Source organism: Capricornis sumatraensis, chromosome 10 (genome assembly GCF_032405125.1).
Source record: "Capricornis sumatraensis isolate serow.1 chromosome 10, serow.2, whole genome shotgun sequence".
NCBI classification, from domain to species: domain Eukaryota; kingdom Metazoa; phylum Chordata; class Mammalia; order Artiodactyla; family Bovidae; genus Capricornis; species Capricornis sumatraensis.
The window spans coordinates 96,273,167-96,292,102 of record NC_091078.1 but is presented as its reverse complement, the minus strand read 5'-3'; the positions used below and the strand labels follow the sequence as shown (position 1 = coordinate 96,292,102).

Sequence of the window (18,936 nt, the reverse complement as noted above, 5' to 3'; positions counted from 1 at the left end):
CAACAGTGATCACTTTAAAGAGTAGGTGAGATCACACACCTCTCCTGTGTTCAAACCATCTGAGAGTTCCCATCTCTCATGACCAAAGGAGAGGTCCACACCATTAACCACATGGCTCTGCAACCCTCGCTCTCTGTACAGCACACTGGACTCCTTCCTTCCGCCTGCGAGTCTTTTGTTGGCCTCCCTGACCTCTGCTCAGAGGTCTCCTTTTCAGTGAGGCTCCTGACCAGCAGCATGTGGTCATCTTCTAACACTCCATACTACCACAGCCTATCCATTTCCACCACCATGAATGTTATTTGTTAATCTTTCCTGCTATCAGATTTAGGTTTTGGCTCTTCTAGAAGTCTCCATCTAGAATATAGGTTCTATAAGTAGGTGCTCAATAATTACTTGCTAAACATACAAAATTATTACTCTAGTACCACTTCCAGAATCCAGGACATGTAAAATAAAATGAATTGCCTCTCTTATGTTCACTTTTCATGAATAATTTTAAAATTTAATTTTTTTACCTTTTAATTTAGTGATGGCAATCGCCTATAATTGCTCCTACCCTCAAAGTAATCTGATCATATCAGGACACGTCACTTTACATAGATTTACAATGGAGTGCTTTGGATGTCCTCGTGAATTCCATTAAGCTAGAGAAAAGGAATTCTTACCTAGATCCAGAGTCTACTTTTATAAGTCAAGTTTTACTGGAACAGAGCCAAGCTCATTCATGGATATATTTTTTATTACTGCTTTTGTGCTACAACAGTATAGCTGAGTAGTTATGGCAAATTCAGGAAATGTAGCAGAGAACACACGGCTGACAAGCCTAAACTATTTACTATTTGGCATTTTACACAGGATCAGCCAACAACAGGGCTGAAACCTGCACACCAACATTCTGATTGCTGATCAAACTTGTTATTCTACACCCAGACTCTGGGCCATGGTCTAATATTCAACCATACATAAAAAGCAAATTGCAACGTTTGGTTGACATTAGCTTTTCATTTTCTTGATATAAACTTTTGAGTTCCCAAGACACATTTCACTGGGGCAAACTACCAGTGGAATTCTCTGCTACTCCCTAGCCAAAATAAGAGAACTTTTAAAAGGCCCTTGGCAAAACTAAGGTAATTCAGGTCAGCAAAGGGGTCCTACCTACCTATGATACTCCTGCCAAGACCACCAATGAAGGCACAGCATCAGCCCCACCCAACCCCCAGGTGTAACTGTGCTCCAGAGAGGGAGCTCTATCTCTGTTTTCTACCTCTGCTTCCTCCCTATAACCTGCCCTCTGGGTGAGGGGGTAACAAAAACAAGTCATAGTAAACAGACATAGTAAAAATCCGAAGATCTCCTTGAGACCAGGAGATACAGTGCTCAAAAAAAAAAAGACAGAATAAGAGTAATATTTTGCTCTGAAGGTATTCTTTTCCCTAAAGGATTACACCCTGGACGAGGCGGCAAAGGGTGCACAGTCCTCATTCTTACAGGATTTAGGCAAAGTTCATCATGTGTGTGTTTGAATGGAAGGTGTCCATTTTCTCTCTGAAGTTCAGCCTCAAGGGTCTTCGGAGAGTCCCACCAAAGGAAGCCAGATTAATTTGAAAACAAACTAAAACACAACTGTTGAACCAAAGTGAGACGATGGCAGGCAGTACCCACAGTCTCAGTCCTGGAAGTATCACACAGGAGGCTCCATCTCAACTTGGTTCCTTGGGCTGCATGACGCTGAGCAAATGGTTCTAAGTCTCAGAGCACCCCTCAGTACTGTCATTTACGTGAGTACAAGGAGCACACACAAAGGGTCACTCCAACCCCAACCTCCCAGGAACAGCCCAGGCCACCAGCCAGCCCTCAACTGTCATTTGTGTTAATAATGACAGTATCTTTGCCCCACCCACTGCCCTGTTAAAACAGAGCACCACAGCACCAAGCAATACATTTTATCATGTCGAGTACAAAGCGAAAGCAAGTTTTGTTTCAGGCCCCAGTGCTCTGTTTTGCAGAATAAGAGATCAGCATCATTCACACATTTCTTTTTTTCTTTGAAGGAAAGCAGCTTCTGTAACGTGACCAACTGAGCTAGTGTAATGGTCAGATTTAAGTCTCTCTCCACTAGCTAAGGGGCTTTATAAAAGGGCTAAAACAGGGCTTTAAAACCACCACTAGGAATCAGCAAATCATCAGCCTAGATGTTGGGAGGCAGCAGGCTCAATATTAAGTACTGAAAAAAGATGTGGACACCCCAAAAAAAGCCTTCCCCAAATCTCAGTCCAGAAAATAGCTTTGGGGAATGCCCTGGAGATCAGTGGTTAGGACTCCATGCTTTCACTGCTGAGGGCATAGGTTCAATGCCCTGGTCAGAGCATGCTGCATGCCCACCCCCCACCCCTGTCCCCTTTAAAAAAAAGAAAGGAGGGCAAAAAATAGCTTTCTATTTGGAACTCACCTACTTTACAAGATGAACATGGCAGTCAAGGGAGACCAAAGCTGAAAAGGGATTCAGGGCTCAGGGTCTACAGTAGTCCTGAGACTCTAGGACTCTGGCTCTTTTATGATCTCCTTCTCTGAAAGTCATGTATGCTTTTCAGCCACTTGATGTCCAGAAAGGACCTGAGAAACCAAAAACTGACCACCACACAGGCAGTGACAAACATCAGGCTGCAGGGCTACTCACCTAAACTATCAGGGCTGTCAATGGAGAAACACATCAGTATAACGTCAGTATCCGGGTAGGAGAGAGGCCTCAAGCGATCATAATCTTCCTGCCCAGCTGTGTCCCACAAAGCCAACTCTACCTATGACAGGAAAAAGGAACATAAGAGTGCAGGTTAAAAAAAAAAAAAGAGTGCAGGTTAACCCCACTACTTACTTTCAGAAGAAGTGAAACCACTGTACCTTCAAATGATAGACTGGCCACACAGTAAAATACAAAAATGGTCAGTTTTATTAGTGTCAAGTCAAAACTAATTTTGTAGCTTATAAGTACTTATAAGTACATAAATAACATTCTACAGAGGAAAGAAAGTGAATGAACCATAGACAACATCCCACCAGGTATACAAGGCAAGATAGGGACAAACCAGAACAAGTAACTTTCCTTAATACAGTCTCACTCAACCATTTCCTTACCTTGTCTCATCACTTCGCTCCAATTCAAAAACAAGACTGTATTTGAATTGATGGATAAGAAAAGACACCATCCTGGGTGTTGGGCAAGGTCTGAGCTGACAGGAAAGGACTATGGCTCTGCTTTTACTGCTCAAAAGAATGTCTCAATGAAAGCATCACATAGGTAGGGGCTATTCCTTTCACCCTGGGAACCTGTTCACTTTCCAGTGGGAGGAGGGCAGATACCTGGCCTTGGACAGGACTCCACCACCCCCATGCCTGTCAGGCACTGTACTCAGCCCAGTCACTTCTTACAGTCACAGTGGTTTTTAGCTCTGTGGCCCAAAGAGTTCTCCCTCCAATGCCTCAAGTAGCCTTCTCCTCCTAACACCTTCAGAGTGTTTCATATTTCAGTATCTAAATATTATTCCTACCTTCAAGCTGATGGCTAATTATTTCTTTCACTTCAACCTCTGCCCCAGGATGTGTCACTCATAACTTCCACAAGTCCCACTGTGCCTCTGTCACGCACATTACCATCAGCTTGGTACAGGAACCCGTTAACATATTGATGCCCAACTCTCACAACTGGGGTGACCTCAGGATGCTCATTCTCTCACAAATCCCACTCCCCTGGCACCCCCACACCTCATGAGCATTCAGTCAGACAGAAGCGCTAACTCTGTCTCCTGATAAATGATTCCAGGGTGCCAGGCCTGTCTCACGTCAGGGCCTTTCCATTTTGGGCACACCTATTCCCTGGCCCATAACCACGTAGAATCCTGGATGGTTCCCTGGGCTCTGTGGGTGCATACTCTTATGAGAACTTTTGCACGAGGCGCCCTCTCTCACTCTGGGGTACTGACTTGCTCTGAGGTAGGTAGCTAGGATGTGATACCCTCTTCCAGATCAAGTACCCTTTTTTCAGGGTTCCTCTCCCTGGTTCAAGGGCTTTCATTTTGCCAGGGTCAGGCAGAGAAGAAAGATATTCACTGATCATTCCTCAAGGTTTGTAAGTCAAAATCCCTATATTTCTTAAGGGTAAGAAGATCCTGGTCATTCCAAGAACCCAAGGCAAAGATGATGCTTCCAAGAGGACAGAAGAGCCAATAGTACCCTTCAAACATGTACTGCCACAGATGCAAAGGGCTTTCCCAACTGATGACTGCAGACACATAGCAACCAACAGCTGTCATTCTCGAAATGACAAGATAAACCCAGCATATACATTCAGTACGCCTTTTGAGAATGTGCTGTGAAAACACCAACCTAAACCTGTTTGTTTCCTTCAAGCCACTGGGTCTATCTATGTGTGTATATGTGTGTGTGGCTATCTAAATTGGGTGAGAGGTCTGGTATGTGACAGCAGGCCCAAATTTTCACCAGCTTGTCAGAATTGGGCCCTGTCTCTACATAAAACCAATCTTCCTATGAAGCCGACAGAAACCTGTACCCAAGCATCCACTCAGATACTGACTGAAAGCTGAATTGCCAACACTGATGGGCTACCTGCAGGGTATAGGACCCAGACAAAGTTCTCTTCGGCATGAATTCATTGTGGTTTTTTTCATCCATTCGTGACCAGAAGGGTGCCATGGGGTCCCTGATGGTCTGAGAGCATCCACTGTGGCCCACATGGCTACTGGGTACACTATAATAGAGAGTGTTGAATATGTTCTTGTTCAGTCCAATTTGTCAAGTGCCTTGGTGCTTCCAAATGCCTTCAGTCACTTCACAGACCCTTCTGTCAACGGTAAAATGGCTTAAACCACTTTACAAATCAAAGTGGCTCCAAGATTAGACAGCTTACTCACGGTCATAGAAGTATCAAGGCACCCTGTAATGATGAACCCTAGAATTCAAAGCAGCTGGCCTACTGTGCTTTCCACACACAGTCCCACAAAATGAGGTTAGGTAGTACTGGGACAGAAAGGGACAGCAGGAAAGCAAGAACAGGAGAAAGAAAGGAGACAGAATTGTGGAAGCCAATAAATTAGGTGCTAGCACCACGAGACATGTGACTGAATGCCTAAGAGGACTGAGTGTGTTGGAAAACAGCCCGTTGTTCTACTTTTCTTTTCAGCTAACCCATTTGCAATGAGAATTTCATTTCTCTTCAAAAGATGGACAGGAATCTGGATATTATTTTGACAACAAAAGGGAAGAGAGGGAGAGACAATTCTAATTTCAGCAGTTTTGCTCCAGTCTTGCTGGTGGGCTTTCAGGGCAGACACTGCCAGTGACAAGTAACTGAAGCAAATGCAGCAGCCTGTTTACGTTAAAATCAAAAGACCTTACCTAAATGTGAGCATGTTGTTTAAATGTCACACTGTTGGTGGTACAGAGCCGTACAACCCTTTGAGAAGCATAATCAATAAGAACACAATGACCTAGTAATCTCAAACTTCAGCACTTAATGAAATTCTATGACACACAAAAAAAGCCCATCCACACAAAGGTTCATTTTAGTACTAACCATTTGGCAACAAACTAAATTTCAAATATAAATAAAGCTGGAAAGAACAAATATTCTAAGGCTTCCCCACGTGAAATACGCATGAATGTGGACATAATCTAGATGATAATAATTTAAAATGAATAAAATTGAACTAAGCAAGAGAGTTCCAGGAAAATATCAACTTCTGCTTTATTGACTATGCCAAAGCCTTTGACTGTATGCATCAAAAAAAACTGGAAAATTTTTAAAGAGATGGGAATACCAGACCACCCGACCTGCCTGCTAAGAAATCTGTATGCAAGTCAGGAAGCAACAGAAGAACTGGACCTGGAACAACAGACTGGTTCCAAAAAGGGAAAGGAGTACATCAAGGCTGTATACTGTCACCCTGCTTATTTAACTTATATGCAGAGTACATCATGAGAAACGCTGGGCTGGAAGAACAAGCTGGAATCAAGATTGCCAGGGAAAATATCAATAACCTCAGATATGCAGATGATACCACGTCATGGCAGAAAGTGAAGAACTAATGAGCCTCATCATGAAAGTGAAAGAGGAGAGTGAAAAAACTGCCTTAAAGCTCAACACTCAGAAAACTAAAATCATGGCATCCAGTCCCATCACTTCATGGCAAATAGATGGGGAAGCAATGGAAACAGCGAAGAGACTTTCTTTTGGGAGGCTCCAAAATCACTGCAGATGGCAACGACAGCCATGAAATTAAAAGACGCTTGCTCCCTGGAAGAAAAGCTATGACCAACCTAGACAGCATATTAAAAACCAACAAAGGTCTGTCTGTCTAGTCAAAGCTATGGTTTTTCCAGTAGTCATGTATGCATGTTGAGAGTTGGACTATAAAAAAAGCTGAGAGCCAAAGAATTGATGCTTTTGAACTGTGATGTTGGAGAAGACTCTTCAGAGTCCCTTGGACTGCAAGGAGATCCAATCTGTCCATCCTAAAGGAAATCAGTCCTGAATATTCATTGGGAGGAATGATGCTGAAGCTGAAACTCCAATACTTTGGCCACCTGATGCGAAGAACTGACTCATTTTAAAAGACCCTGATTCTGGGAGGGATTGAAGGCTGCAGAAAGGGACGAGAGAGGATGAGATGGTTGAATGGCATCACCAACTCAATGGAAATGAGTTTGAGTAAACTCTGGGAGTTGGTGATGGACAGGGAAGCCTGGCGTGCTGCAGTCCACAGGGTCACAAACAGTCGGACACAACTGAGCGACTGAACTGAAAAGGCCAGAAGAGAACAGATTTCTCATTTTAACTTTCTGTTATTGTTATGTACTAAAGTGACAAAGAGACCTAATTCTCTCAAGGCTCTATGAATAGCCTAACATAAAGAACAGTAGCAGTTATTCTGAAAAGTATACTCACCTGCTTTCCATCCACTTCAATATCTGCCACATAGTTCTCAAACACCGTAGGGACATACACCTCTGGGAACTGGTCCTTGCTAAAGACAATGAGCAAGCAAGTCTTGCCACAGGCTCCATCTCCAACAATCACCAGTTTCTTCCGGATGGCAGCCATTGCTGAAACAAGACAAAAGTGTTGTCTAAATGCACAAGAATCCATGATAGCTTTAATCTATAGCACATACTTTCTGCCCACAGGGCACAAGCCTCTATTAGCACACTAAAAATATAAGATAAAATGCTAGTAACACCTTTCCACGTGGCATCAAAAAATCATACCAAAATCCCATAACTAACATTATACTTGATGGTGAAAATATTGAAAGTTTTCCCTTAAGAACAGGAACAAAACAAGAAAGTCCACTCTTGCCACTTCTAAGGAGCTTCTGGCAATTAGGCAGAAGACAACATAAAAGACATCCAGACTGGAAAAGAAGAAGTAAAATTATAAAAAGCTATTAGAACTAACAAATTCAGCAAGGTTACAGGATACAAGATTAACATATAAAATCAACTGTATTTGTATACCCTAGTAATGAACAAACTGAAACTGAGATTAAGAAAGCAATTTCACTTACAACAGCATCAACAAGAATAAAACATGAATAAATAACAAAAAGCATGAAACATACTCTGAACACTTTAAATGGGAAGACGTTCATGTTTAAGGACTAAAGGGCAATCCTGTTAAATGGCAATATCCTCCAAATCAATCTACAGACTCAACTCAATCCCTATCAAAATCTCAGCCAGCTTCTTTGCAGAAACTGACAACTGATCAGAAAATGCACATGGAAATTCAATGGACTCAGAACAGCCAAAGCAATTTTGAAAACAAAGAGCAAAGTTAAAGGACTCACACTTCCTGATGTCAAAACTATAAAGGTACAGTAATCAAGGCAGTATTGCACTGTTATAAAGAGATAAACAATTCCCTGGTGGCTCAGACAGTAAAGAGCACCTGCAATGCAGGAGACCGGGGTTCGATCCCTGGGACGGATGATCCTCTGGAGGAGGGAATGACTACTCACTCCAGTATTCCTGCCTGGAGAATTCCATGGATGGAGGAGCCTGGCAGGCTAGAGTCCATGGGATCCCAAAGAGACAAGACTGAGCGACTAACACTTTCATAGATCAATAGAGTAGATCTGGGAATCCAGAAATAAGCCCTCCCATTTAGGGTCAAGTAAATTTTCAAAGAGGATGCCAAGACAATCCAATGGAGAAAAAACAGCCTTTTCAACAAATGGCGCTGAGACAACTGAACAGATAACATGCAAAAGAAGGAAGTTAGAACACTACCTCACATCACATACAAAATTAACTATGGATTACAGACCCAAATGTAAGAGCTAAAACTACAATATATTTTTTTAATGCAGTAAAATACACAGAAAACTTGCCATTTAAACAATTTGTAAGCAAATACTTTAGTGGCATTACATATATTCAACACTGTTGTACAATTATCACCATCATCCATTTCCAGAACTTTTTTCACCTTCTAAAACTGAAATTCTATATTCATTAAACAATTATTGCCCCATCTCCCCTACTTCCACTGTTGGCAACCAACTTTCCACTTTCTACCTCTATGAATCTTACTGCTCTAACTACCTCATGTGAGTGGAATCATACAGTATTTGTGACTGGTTTACTGCACTCAGCATTATAGTGGTTTCCTCTCTTTGTAGCATGTATCAGAATTTCCTTTCTTTTTAGATTGAATAATATTCCACTGTATGTACTGATATATACCACATCTTATTTATCCATCTATCTGCAGACAGACACTTGGGTTGCTTCCATCTTTTGGTTAAAAAATACATTTCTCACAATCTATTGTGAACAGTGTATTCACAAATATATCTATTACCAAGAAACAAAGAAGAAAGATAAATTGGATGTCATAAAAAATTTTAAAGCTTTTGTGGTTCAAGAGATAGCATCAAGAAAATGAGAAGATAATCCACAGAATAGGAGAAAATGATATGGGACCCATATCCAGAATATATAAACAACTCCTACAACTGAATAACAAAAAAGCAGCTTAGGTTGGTGGTCTGACTTAGGTTGGTTAGATTGACTTGGGATCTCTCGTGCAGTCAAGGTTGATGTGGACCCACAATATGTAAAGAACTCCTACAAGTCAATAATAACTAGACAGACAATCCAATTTAAAACTGGGCAAAGGATCTGACTATATCTATGACCCAGCAATTCTACTCATAACTCCAACAGAAATAAAAACATGTTCACACAAAAAATTTACATCAATGTTCACAGAAGCATTATTCATCACCATCAAAAAGTAGAAACAAACCAAACATCTAACAACTGATGAATGGACAAAATGTGATTTATCTACACAATGGAGTATTATTCAACAATGAAGTGGGGGGGATACTAATGCATGCTACCACATGGATGAACCCTGAAAACATTACAATCTGTGAAAGAAGCTAGTTACAAAGAAACACATGTTGTGTCATTCCATTTATACGAAATGTCCAGAACGGGCAAATGCAGAGATAGTAGACGTGTGACTTCCAGGGGAAGGGAGCTAGAGGAGGGAGGAATAGGGAATGACTACCACAAGAATAGTGAGGCTTTTTTATAGGGTGATGAATTTTTTCCAAAATGATTCTCAGATGGTTGCATAACTCGAATATTCTATATACAACTGAATTGTAAACTTTTAATGGGTGAATTATAATGTGTGTGGATATTTACCAAAGCTGTTACCAAAAAAAAGGGAAAAGCATGAAGACTCCCTACCTCCACTTGTCACAGCCTAGAGGTCAACCCAAACTCGCATGATTACCTCTTAGAACAGCACTCCAATTTTTTTTTTTAAGTTTTTTATTTTTTTAATTTTAAAATCTTTAATTCTTACATGTGTTCCCAAACATGAACCCCCCTCCCACCTCCCTCCCCATAACATCTCTGTGGGTCATCCCTATGCACCAGGCCCAAGCATGCTGTATCCTGCGTCAGACATAGACTGGCGAGCACTCCAATTTTTAATTGTGCACTTTGCTGCCCAGCTAAAAGACATTTCTTAGTTTCCCTTAGACTAGATATAGCCATGTACAAACTTCTAGCCCCTGAGATGTAGTAATCAGCAGTATTCTGTGGGACTTCCAGAAAATCTTCCTTAAAGTTGGAAGTCCCTGTCCTTCTTCATCTCCTTCCTCCTTCCTGCTGCTTAAAGCTGGAGTCATGGCTGCCTTCTAAACGGCCATCCTAGAATATGAGTGCCACACCCTGGAGTTGAAAGAATAAGGATGGAAGGCACCTAGATCCCAGATATCTTGGGAGCCACCATCTCAGCCCAAGACTGCCTACTTCCATACTTCTTTTATGTGAATGAAAAATAACTGTCTTGTTTAAGGTAGTATTTTTCAGGTCCCCATTACCTACAGTCAAACTAATCCTCAACAACACATTCACTGACAAAACCATACTGTCTCAAGGGAACGTTTCTCAAACTGGAATGGGTGACACAATCCATTGGGGTACATGAAGTAAACATCAGAAACTTTTTTTTTAGTCTGGAAAAGGTAGGAAATTTAGCTTTAAAATTTAATGCACATAAACTCATAAGGTTCTGTAATGGGAAGGGCTGACGCTGCTGTCACTCATTTGTGAGTTCTGAGAACATTCGTGGTGTACTGCAGTGAACATGTGGCTGGCTAAGAATATACATATATATTATGAAGTTTTAACCAACTCACAATATTATCTAGTAATAGTTAAAGACTTATTTTCTGCGAAAAAGCAAAATAAGGATTAAGGATAATACTCCTAATGAAAGCACAATAACCAGCATATACATAAAAGGGAAATGTGCTCAATACAATTCTTTAAAACATAGGACCACACAATGAAAACAGTACTGTATAGAGACTAGCCCTTTAAACTATAACTCAGCACTTCTCACACCCATTCAGCTCCTACAATTTTTGATTCCTACTTGATTCACTTGTGTTTTGTCTTCCAACCAGACTGCAAATCACCTCAGACCAAAGGAAATATCTTCTGATTTTTTACAGCCCTATGTGGCTCCATACTTTATTGGACATGTAGTAGAATTTAAGCAAGTGAATGGGTACAAAGCAAGTGGAAATGTATACCTTTTCTTTGAAACAGACCAGAGAGAGGAAGGTTAGTAGAGGAAAGCATGGACGTGGGGAGGTTCCTTGCTTTAACACAGGCACCCTGCACTTTATGGTAGACTGAATAAAGGAGCCAATAGACAGGAGAGATGAAGGGGGTGTGGGATACACATTGCTGCTGCTGCTGCTAAGTCGCTTCAGTCGTGTCCGACTCTGTGCGACCCCAGAGAAGGCAGCCCACCAGGCTCCCCCGTCCCTGGGATTCTCCAGGCAAGAACACTGGAGTGGGTTGCCATTTCCTTCTCCAATGCATGAAAGTGAAAAGTGAAAGTGAAGTCACTCAGTCGTGTCTAACCCTCAGCGACCCCATGGACTGCAGCCTACCAGGCTCCTCCATCCATGGGATTTGCCAGGCAAGAGTACTGGAGTGGGGTGCCATTGTCTTCTCCGGGGAAACGTGTTAGGTAAGTCCAAAAACGAAACATTTTTTTAATGAAAAAGGAGAGACAGACTACATTTTCAGTCTCCTATGAAATAATCCAGGGTACAGATGCTAATTTACCTTTAAAAAAAAGTCTTTCCTCTATGTTCAGTCTGACTGCTAACATCTTGACAGGATTCACAAATCATTTTCTATTTTTTCTTATGCTCTCAAATTCATGTCACAATTTTACCTCCTAGGCCTATCTTGGTATTGGTGTATGCCCAAAGTCCAGCAATCAGGACCTTATAGGATGCAAACAAAATGTATCAGTAATACCCTGAGTTATTAAAAAAGACTGCCATCTTTGAATAGTATCCTTCCTAGAAAGTACTCAATTTTTAAGAAGTAATTCCTCTAAATCAAATACAGTTAAGGACACACAAAATGAAAATGCCAGGGAGCAACCAAAATAGCTCTTGAATATTTCCCTTAGGGAATATTCTGCCCAGGAAAAATATAAAACCATCCAGCTTCTACTGACGATAAAGAAAAGAAATCACAAGTGATTACGGGACAAAACGAAAATGAAAGCCTATAATTACAAGCTGATTTCTGGGATGCTGGGAGTCTGGCAACACAACCAGAGTTGTTGACAAGATGTGAAAAATACAAACATCAGAAAATGAAACTCACTACTTTTTTTCCTGAAATGACCCAGGAATTTTTTTTTTAACTCTAGTATCTTTCCTTTCCATGTTGTTATAATCCAACATCTTTTCAAGTACATGGCTTGCCAGCTTGAGAAGGAAAATCACATTGAGCTCTCTCTGCAGTCTCTCTGCCAGATGTATTATTTTCTAGACTCTGAATTGTTTCAGATATAATTCTTCAAAGTTTTGAGTAGAGGTTTGTTTTTCCAGTAATAGTCAGCTGTAAGATATCTATTTAAGCCACCTGTAATAGCATGCAAGTGAGTGTATATTTCTTTAGCGAAGTTATGGGGAATCTCTGCATCTCTTACAGGGTCTGGCATAAGACAGAGGAACACAGTGAGCAAGTTACTCCTACTAAGATCTCTCCTGCCCAGGCCTAACCTTATGGCCTCCAGCATCTTTCAATTTATACAGTATTGCCACCTGGGGTATCCCACACACCAGCTTCATCTCTCCTGTCTATTGGCTCCTTTCAGTCCACCATAAAGTGCAGGGTGCCTATTTTAAAACAAAGAATCTCCCCACATCCATGCTTTCCTTTATTAACCTTCCTCTCTCTGGTCTGTTTCAAACAAAAGGTATGTATTTTCAATTGCTTCATACCCATTCACTTGCTTAAATTCTACCAATGTGCATTCTGCCCAAACTTCTACTGAAACTTTCTCAAAAGTCACCAATGACCTACCTTCACAAAATCCAGTCCTGATTCTCCTTGATATTTTTTACCACCTGACCTTCTTATCCTTGAACCTCCCTGACAAAATATGCTAATGACCTCATCTCCTAAGTCTTCCGTTTCCTCAGCTACAGGCCTCCATATCTAACGATTCCCTTCAAGATTGATTTTTCCCTTAGCTTCCTAATACTCTACCTATCTCTGGGGGTTTCAGTTCTTCAAACATTACCTTTATGCACATGATTCTCAAATCTCTATTCCTGATCCAGTCCTTGTTCTCAAACTCCTGACACAGCTGACCTCTGCGCTCTAATCCTAACGCGTGAGGCTTTGGGCCACTCTTGGTTTTTATATGTATCAGTTAAACCACATTTACCAGGCATCCTACCCTATGTGAGGGATGTGGCAGGTTTTTGTTATTTTCCCCCCTCTGTGGATGACTCATATCCATTCCCAAGAAAAGTTCCTTCAGGACAGGGACTATGGGTCTGGCTGGCCTATCCCTTGAAGCTGTATACTCAGCTACATTAAAGTGGCAAGGACATGCTGAATGGAGTCCATGTACAGAGGAATAAAAGTCTAAAACAGGGGTGTGTTTCTCCTAAATACTGATGAAAAACCTGAAAAGGCTCAAAAAACTGAAATTACAATCCAACTACCATACGTCAAACATTAAAATACTGAAAAAGACTTCAGTGTGGATACTAACTGGACCTGGACATGTGCTATATACTCACAGCATTTCAGCGTCATTCCTTTGAAAAACAGACCACAGCAAAGTACGTCACCTGAAGCTGGTTCTGCCTGTCTTACTAGGGATGTTTTCAGAGTCTCAACATCCCAGCTTCCCCTCTAGGTCTGATACACCATGTATAATGCTTGCTATCTGCCTTTCAAAAGCCCCCTATTTTACCCTCCTACACTGCTGGTGGGAATGTAAATTGGTACAGCCATTATGGAGAACAGTATGGAAGTTTCTTAAAAAACTAAAAACAGCTACATATGACCCTGCAATTCCACTCCTGTGCATCTATCTGGAAAAAAATATGATCCGAAAGGATACATGCACCTCAATGTTCATTGTAGCACTGTTTATAATAGCCAAGACATGGAAGCAACTTTAATGTCCATCAACAGAGGAATGGATAAAGATGTGGTACATACATGCAATGGAATATTACTCAGCCATTAAAAAGAATAATGCCATTTGCCACATCACAGATGGACCTAGGGTGTATCATACTGAGTGAAGTGAGACAGAGAAGGAGAAATATCATATGACATCCCTTATATGTGGAATCTAAAAAAAAATGATACAAATGAACTTACTTAAAAAAACAGAAAGAGACTCACAGACTTAGAAAATGAACTTTATGGTTGCTGGGGGGGTGGGGGTGGGGAGGAATAGTTAGGGATTTGGGGAAGGTCATGTACACATTGCTCTATTTAGAATGGAAAACCAACATGGACCTATTGCATGGCACACAGAACTATGCTCAACGTTATGTGCCAGCCTGGATGGGAGGGGGCTTGGGGGAGAATGAACACATGTATATGTATAGCCGAGTTGCTTCACTGTTCACCTGAAAGTACTCTGTTAATAGGCTATACCCCAAAACAAAATAAAAAGTTTATAAAAGTCTGGAAAAACAAAAACAAAAGCCCCCAATTTTAAGTTCATATTTCCTACCACCACTGCATTGCAGTTGGATCCTTCACATTTGAAAACAGCCCTGTAAAATGCCATCAGAAAGGCAAGTAGCACCACAGCAAAGATACCTGCTGTTAGTGATTACTATTCACAGGGGACCCAGTCCTGTCCTGTGATTTTTAGGAGCTCGAAAATTCCCAGGATGGGAACACGGCAGAATCAGTGGATGCTGCAACCTCTCAACATCAACCACAACAATGACAAATTAAGGTAACCTTGACTTACATGAAGATATTAAGAAGAGGTGGCAAGAAGACACAAAAGAACTATACAAAAAAGATCTTCATGACCCTGATAACCACGATGGTGTGATCACTCACCTAGAGCCAGACATCCCGGAATGCAAAGTCAAGTGGGCCTTAGGAAGCATCACTATGAACAAAGCTAGTGGAGGTGATGGAATTCCAGTTGAGCTCTTCCAAATCCTGAAAGATGATGCTGTGAAAGTGCTGCACTCAATATGCCAGCAAATCTGGAAAACTCAGCAGTGGCCACAGGACTGGAAAAGGTCAGTTTTCATTCCAATCCCAAATTCAAACTACCGCACAATTGCAGTTATCTCACACGGTATCAAAGTAATGCTCAAAATTCTCCAAGCCAGGCTTGAACAGTATGTGAACCGTGAACTTCAGATGTTCAAATTGGATTTAGAAAAGGAAGAGGAACCAGAGATCAAATTGCCAACATCCACTGGATCACAGAAAAAGCAAGAGAGTTCCAGAAAAACAAACACTTCTGCTTTGTTAACTATGCCAAAGCCTCTGACTGTGTGGATCACAACAAACTGTGGAAAATTTTTAAAGAGATGGGAATACCAGACCACCTGACCTGCCTCCTGAGAAATCTGGATGCAGGTCAGGAAGCAACACTCAGAACTAGACATGCAACAACAAACTGGTTCCAAATCAGTAAAGGAGTACGCCAAGGCTATATATTGTCACCTTGCTTATTTAACTTATATGCAGAGTACATCATGAGAAACACTGGGCTGGATGAAGCACAGATGGAATCAAGACTGCCGGGAGAAATATCAATAACCTCAGATATGCAGATGACACCACCTTATGGCAGAATTGAAGAACTAAAGAGCCTCTTGATGAAAGTGAAAGAGGAGAGTGAAAAAGTTGGCTTAAAACTCAACACTCAGAAAATGAAGATCATGGCATCTGGTCCCATCATTTCATGGCAAATAGATGGGGAAGCAATGGTAACAGCAAAGACACTTTATTTGGGGGGGGGGCCCTCCAAAATCACTGCAGATGGTGACTGCAGCCATGAAATTTTTAAAAGACACTTGCTCCTTGGAAGAAAAGCTATGACCAACCTAGACAGCATATTAAAAACCAACAAAGATCTGTCAAGGCCATGGTTTTTCCAATAGTCATGTATAGATGTGAGAGTTGGACTATAAAGAAAGCTGAGAGCCAAAGAATTGATGCTTTTGAACTGTGATGTTGGAGAAGACTCTTCAGAGTCCCTTGGACTGCAAGGAGATCCAATCTGTCCATCCTAAAGGAAATCAGTCCTGAATATTCATTGGGAGGACTGATGCTGAAGCTGAAACTCCAATACTTTGGCCACCTGATGCGAAGAACTAACTCATTTGAAAAGATAAAAGATCCTGATGCTGAGGAAGATTGAAGGCGGGAGAAAGGGATGACAGAGGATGAGAAGGTTGAATGACATCACCGACATGATGGACAAGAGTTTGAGTAGGCTCCAGGAGTTGGTGATGGACAGGGAAGCCCAGTGTGCTGAAGTCCAAAGGGTCGGACACGACTGAGTGACTGAACTGAACTGACTTAGATGTGGAGTCTGCCTTGCCTCTGCTGCATTGCTTTTGTTTGGGGAGTTTTCTGTTTGCTTTTTTGGCCATGCCAGGCAACTTGTGCGATCTTTGTTCCTTGACCAGGAATCAAACTCAGGGCCCTGGCAATGAGAGCACCAAGTACTACCCACTGGACCTCCCGGGAATCTTCCTGTTGCTTTGCTGTGGTAACAGTTACTATTCTATAGGCAATATGAAAGCACCAGTCTTCCAGGTATAGTCTCATTCACAAAGTTACTGATAACCACATCAAAAAAGCCAATTACTCTTTATAATAGCCAGGACATGGAAACGACCTAGATGTCCATTAGCAGATGAATGGATAAGAAAGTTGTGGTACATATACACAATGGAGTATAACTCAGCCATTAAAAAGAATACATTTGATCAGTTCTGATGAGATGGATGAAACTGGAGCTGATTATACAGAGTGAAGTAAGCCAGAAAGAAAAACACCAATACAGTATACTAACACATATATATGGAATTTAGAAAGATGGCAATGATGACCCTGTATGCAAGACAGCAAAAAAGACACAGATGTGTATAGCAGACTTTTGGACTCAGAGGGAGAGGGAGAGGATGGGATGATTTGGGAGAATGACATTGAAACATGTATACTATCATGTAAGAATCGAATCGCCAGTCTATGTCCAATGCAGGATACAGCATGCTTGGGGCTGGTGCATGGGGATGACCCAGAGAGATGTTATGGGGAGGGAGGTAGGAGGGGGTTCATGTTTGGGAATGCATGTACACCCGTGGTGGATTCATGTCAATGTATGGCAAAACCAACACAGTATTGTAAAGTAAAATAAAGTAAAAATTAAAATTTAATAAACGGAAAAGGCCTTCTGACTGTGTCCAGAGGCTTGATACTTTTAAGTTATAGCAACAAGGTAAACTCAACAAGGCCACACAGGGGGGCTGTCTGGGCCTGGCACTCAATGACTTAGTGGTTAAAACATAAAATACAACTAAAAAAAAATTAATTGCTATTGTAAAGTTTCTATTAGGAAACTTCTGTTTTATTTGTTCAAAGACTCAAAACTTATTAAAGACTTGGACTCAGCACAGGACTGGCTGTGCTGCTGAGCAGCAGTGCTCGGAGTGAATGGCAAGAGGTCACCCTTCTGGAAACCACCACCTTCCTTCCACACGAGGAAATAAGGGCTGTCTGCATATAAACATCCTCCCTGAACAGCACTGAGGACAGAGGGCAAGAATATCTTTTTCGTAATGTGCAAATCCTGGCTGGCACAGTCTTAAGTACGTGGCCCAATGCTCCATCCAAGAGTGACTCTTTTGCTGGCACTGATGCTGAAGCACTGTCCACGGCACAGACTTCGCTGGCCCCATCAGAGGCTTGGGCCTTTGGAGGACAACCACTGAGACACACTTCACTGCCACATGTGACAGTGCTGCCTACCGCTCATCCCAAGCTATTTGTGGCTCTCGCCTCCATTTCTGCCTCACTCCATTACCTGACACACAACTTCTTCAAAAACACACTATGCTAATCATTCTTCTGGTTCTCCCTTTAATGATACAGACAGTGTTGTAAGTTTCAAAATACACTATACTACAACAGATCTTACACTGCTTGATCAGCCACCATGGCCCTTTCCACTGGTGTATCACAAATCACCTGCTACACATTTGATAGGAACTGATTTGATTCTGAACTTCTCCAGAGGCAGGTGTAATTATTCATTTTACTAAGGAGAAAAGAAGCTTAGAGTTACTATATTTTACTGAGGATAAGGCCACTAAGTTATTAAAGTACATTTTCAAACCAGAACACTGTTCTGGCACGAGGTACTCAGTTTTTGGAGAGGTCACTGAAATGTAACTTGTGCAACTGGGACTGACAACAAAGGATTGACTCATTGCTGAAGAGCCTTACAAATCAAGCAAACTCCATCAGCCTAAATTTCTGCCAGCAAACATATCAATGAAGCCAGGTCTACTAAGCAAACATGTCACAGAAACCCTGTACTGACATCCAATGAAAGGCAAGCTCTTTCCAACTGTCAGTGGGCAAGAGGAAAGGGAGAACACGACACACGTGAAAACAAGCTACTCTACAATACGTGGTATATGTGTGCGTTATACAGTGGATGTGTGTGCAACACACATATAAAGTCTTAAAAAATATCTCAATTTAAATAAAATTCACAACACAGTTTATCCACTTGAAGAATTCAATAATTCTGGGTATCTAAGGTACTGCAAAATGATTTAAGATTATGATGCTCTATCATATACTTGAAAGTTGCTAAGGAAATAAATCTTAAATGCTGTCACCTCACACACAAAAAATGGTTATTATGTGACATGATGCAGTTGTTAGCTAATGGTTTGGTGGTAGTCATTTCGCAATTTAAGTGTATCAAATTAATAGCATGCACCTTAAGTTTATACAATGTCAATTATCTCTCAAGCTGGGAAAAAAGTACAAAAT

The 18,936-nt window shown here is 41.3% G+C and overlaps 1 protein-coding gene across 1 annotated transcript in view; it reads right to left on the bottom strand.

Annotated features, from left to right (window-relative positions):
• The window catches only part of RHOA (ras homolog family member A), a 50,458-nt gene that overhangs the window by 2,939 nt on the left and 28,583 nt on the right, over nucleotides 1–18,936 (bottom strand). Inside the window, exons 3-4 of the mRNA XM_068981571.1 lie at nucleotides 6,962–7,119; nucleotides 2,681–2,801 (exon numbers count right to left, since the gene is read on the bottom strand). Of these exons, the coding sequence (XP_068837672.1) occupies nucleotides 2,681–2,801; nucleotides 6,962–7,117 (277 nt within the window). The 5' untranslated portion in view covers nucleotides 7,118–7,119. The remainder of the gene's footprint in view (nucleotides 1–2,680; nucleotides 2,802–6,961; nucleotides 7,120–18,936) is intronic.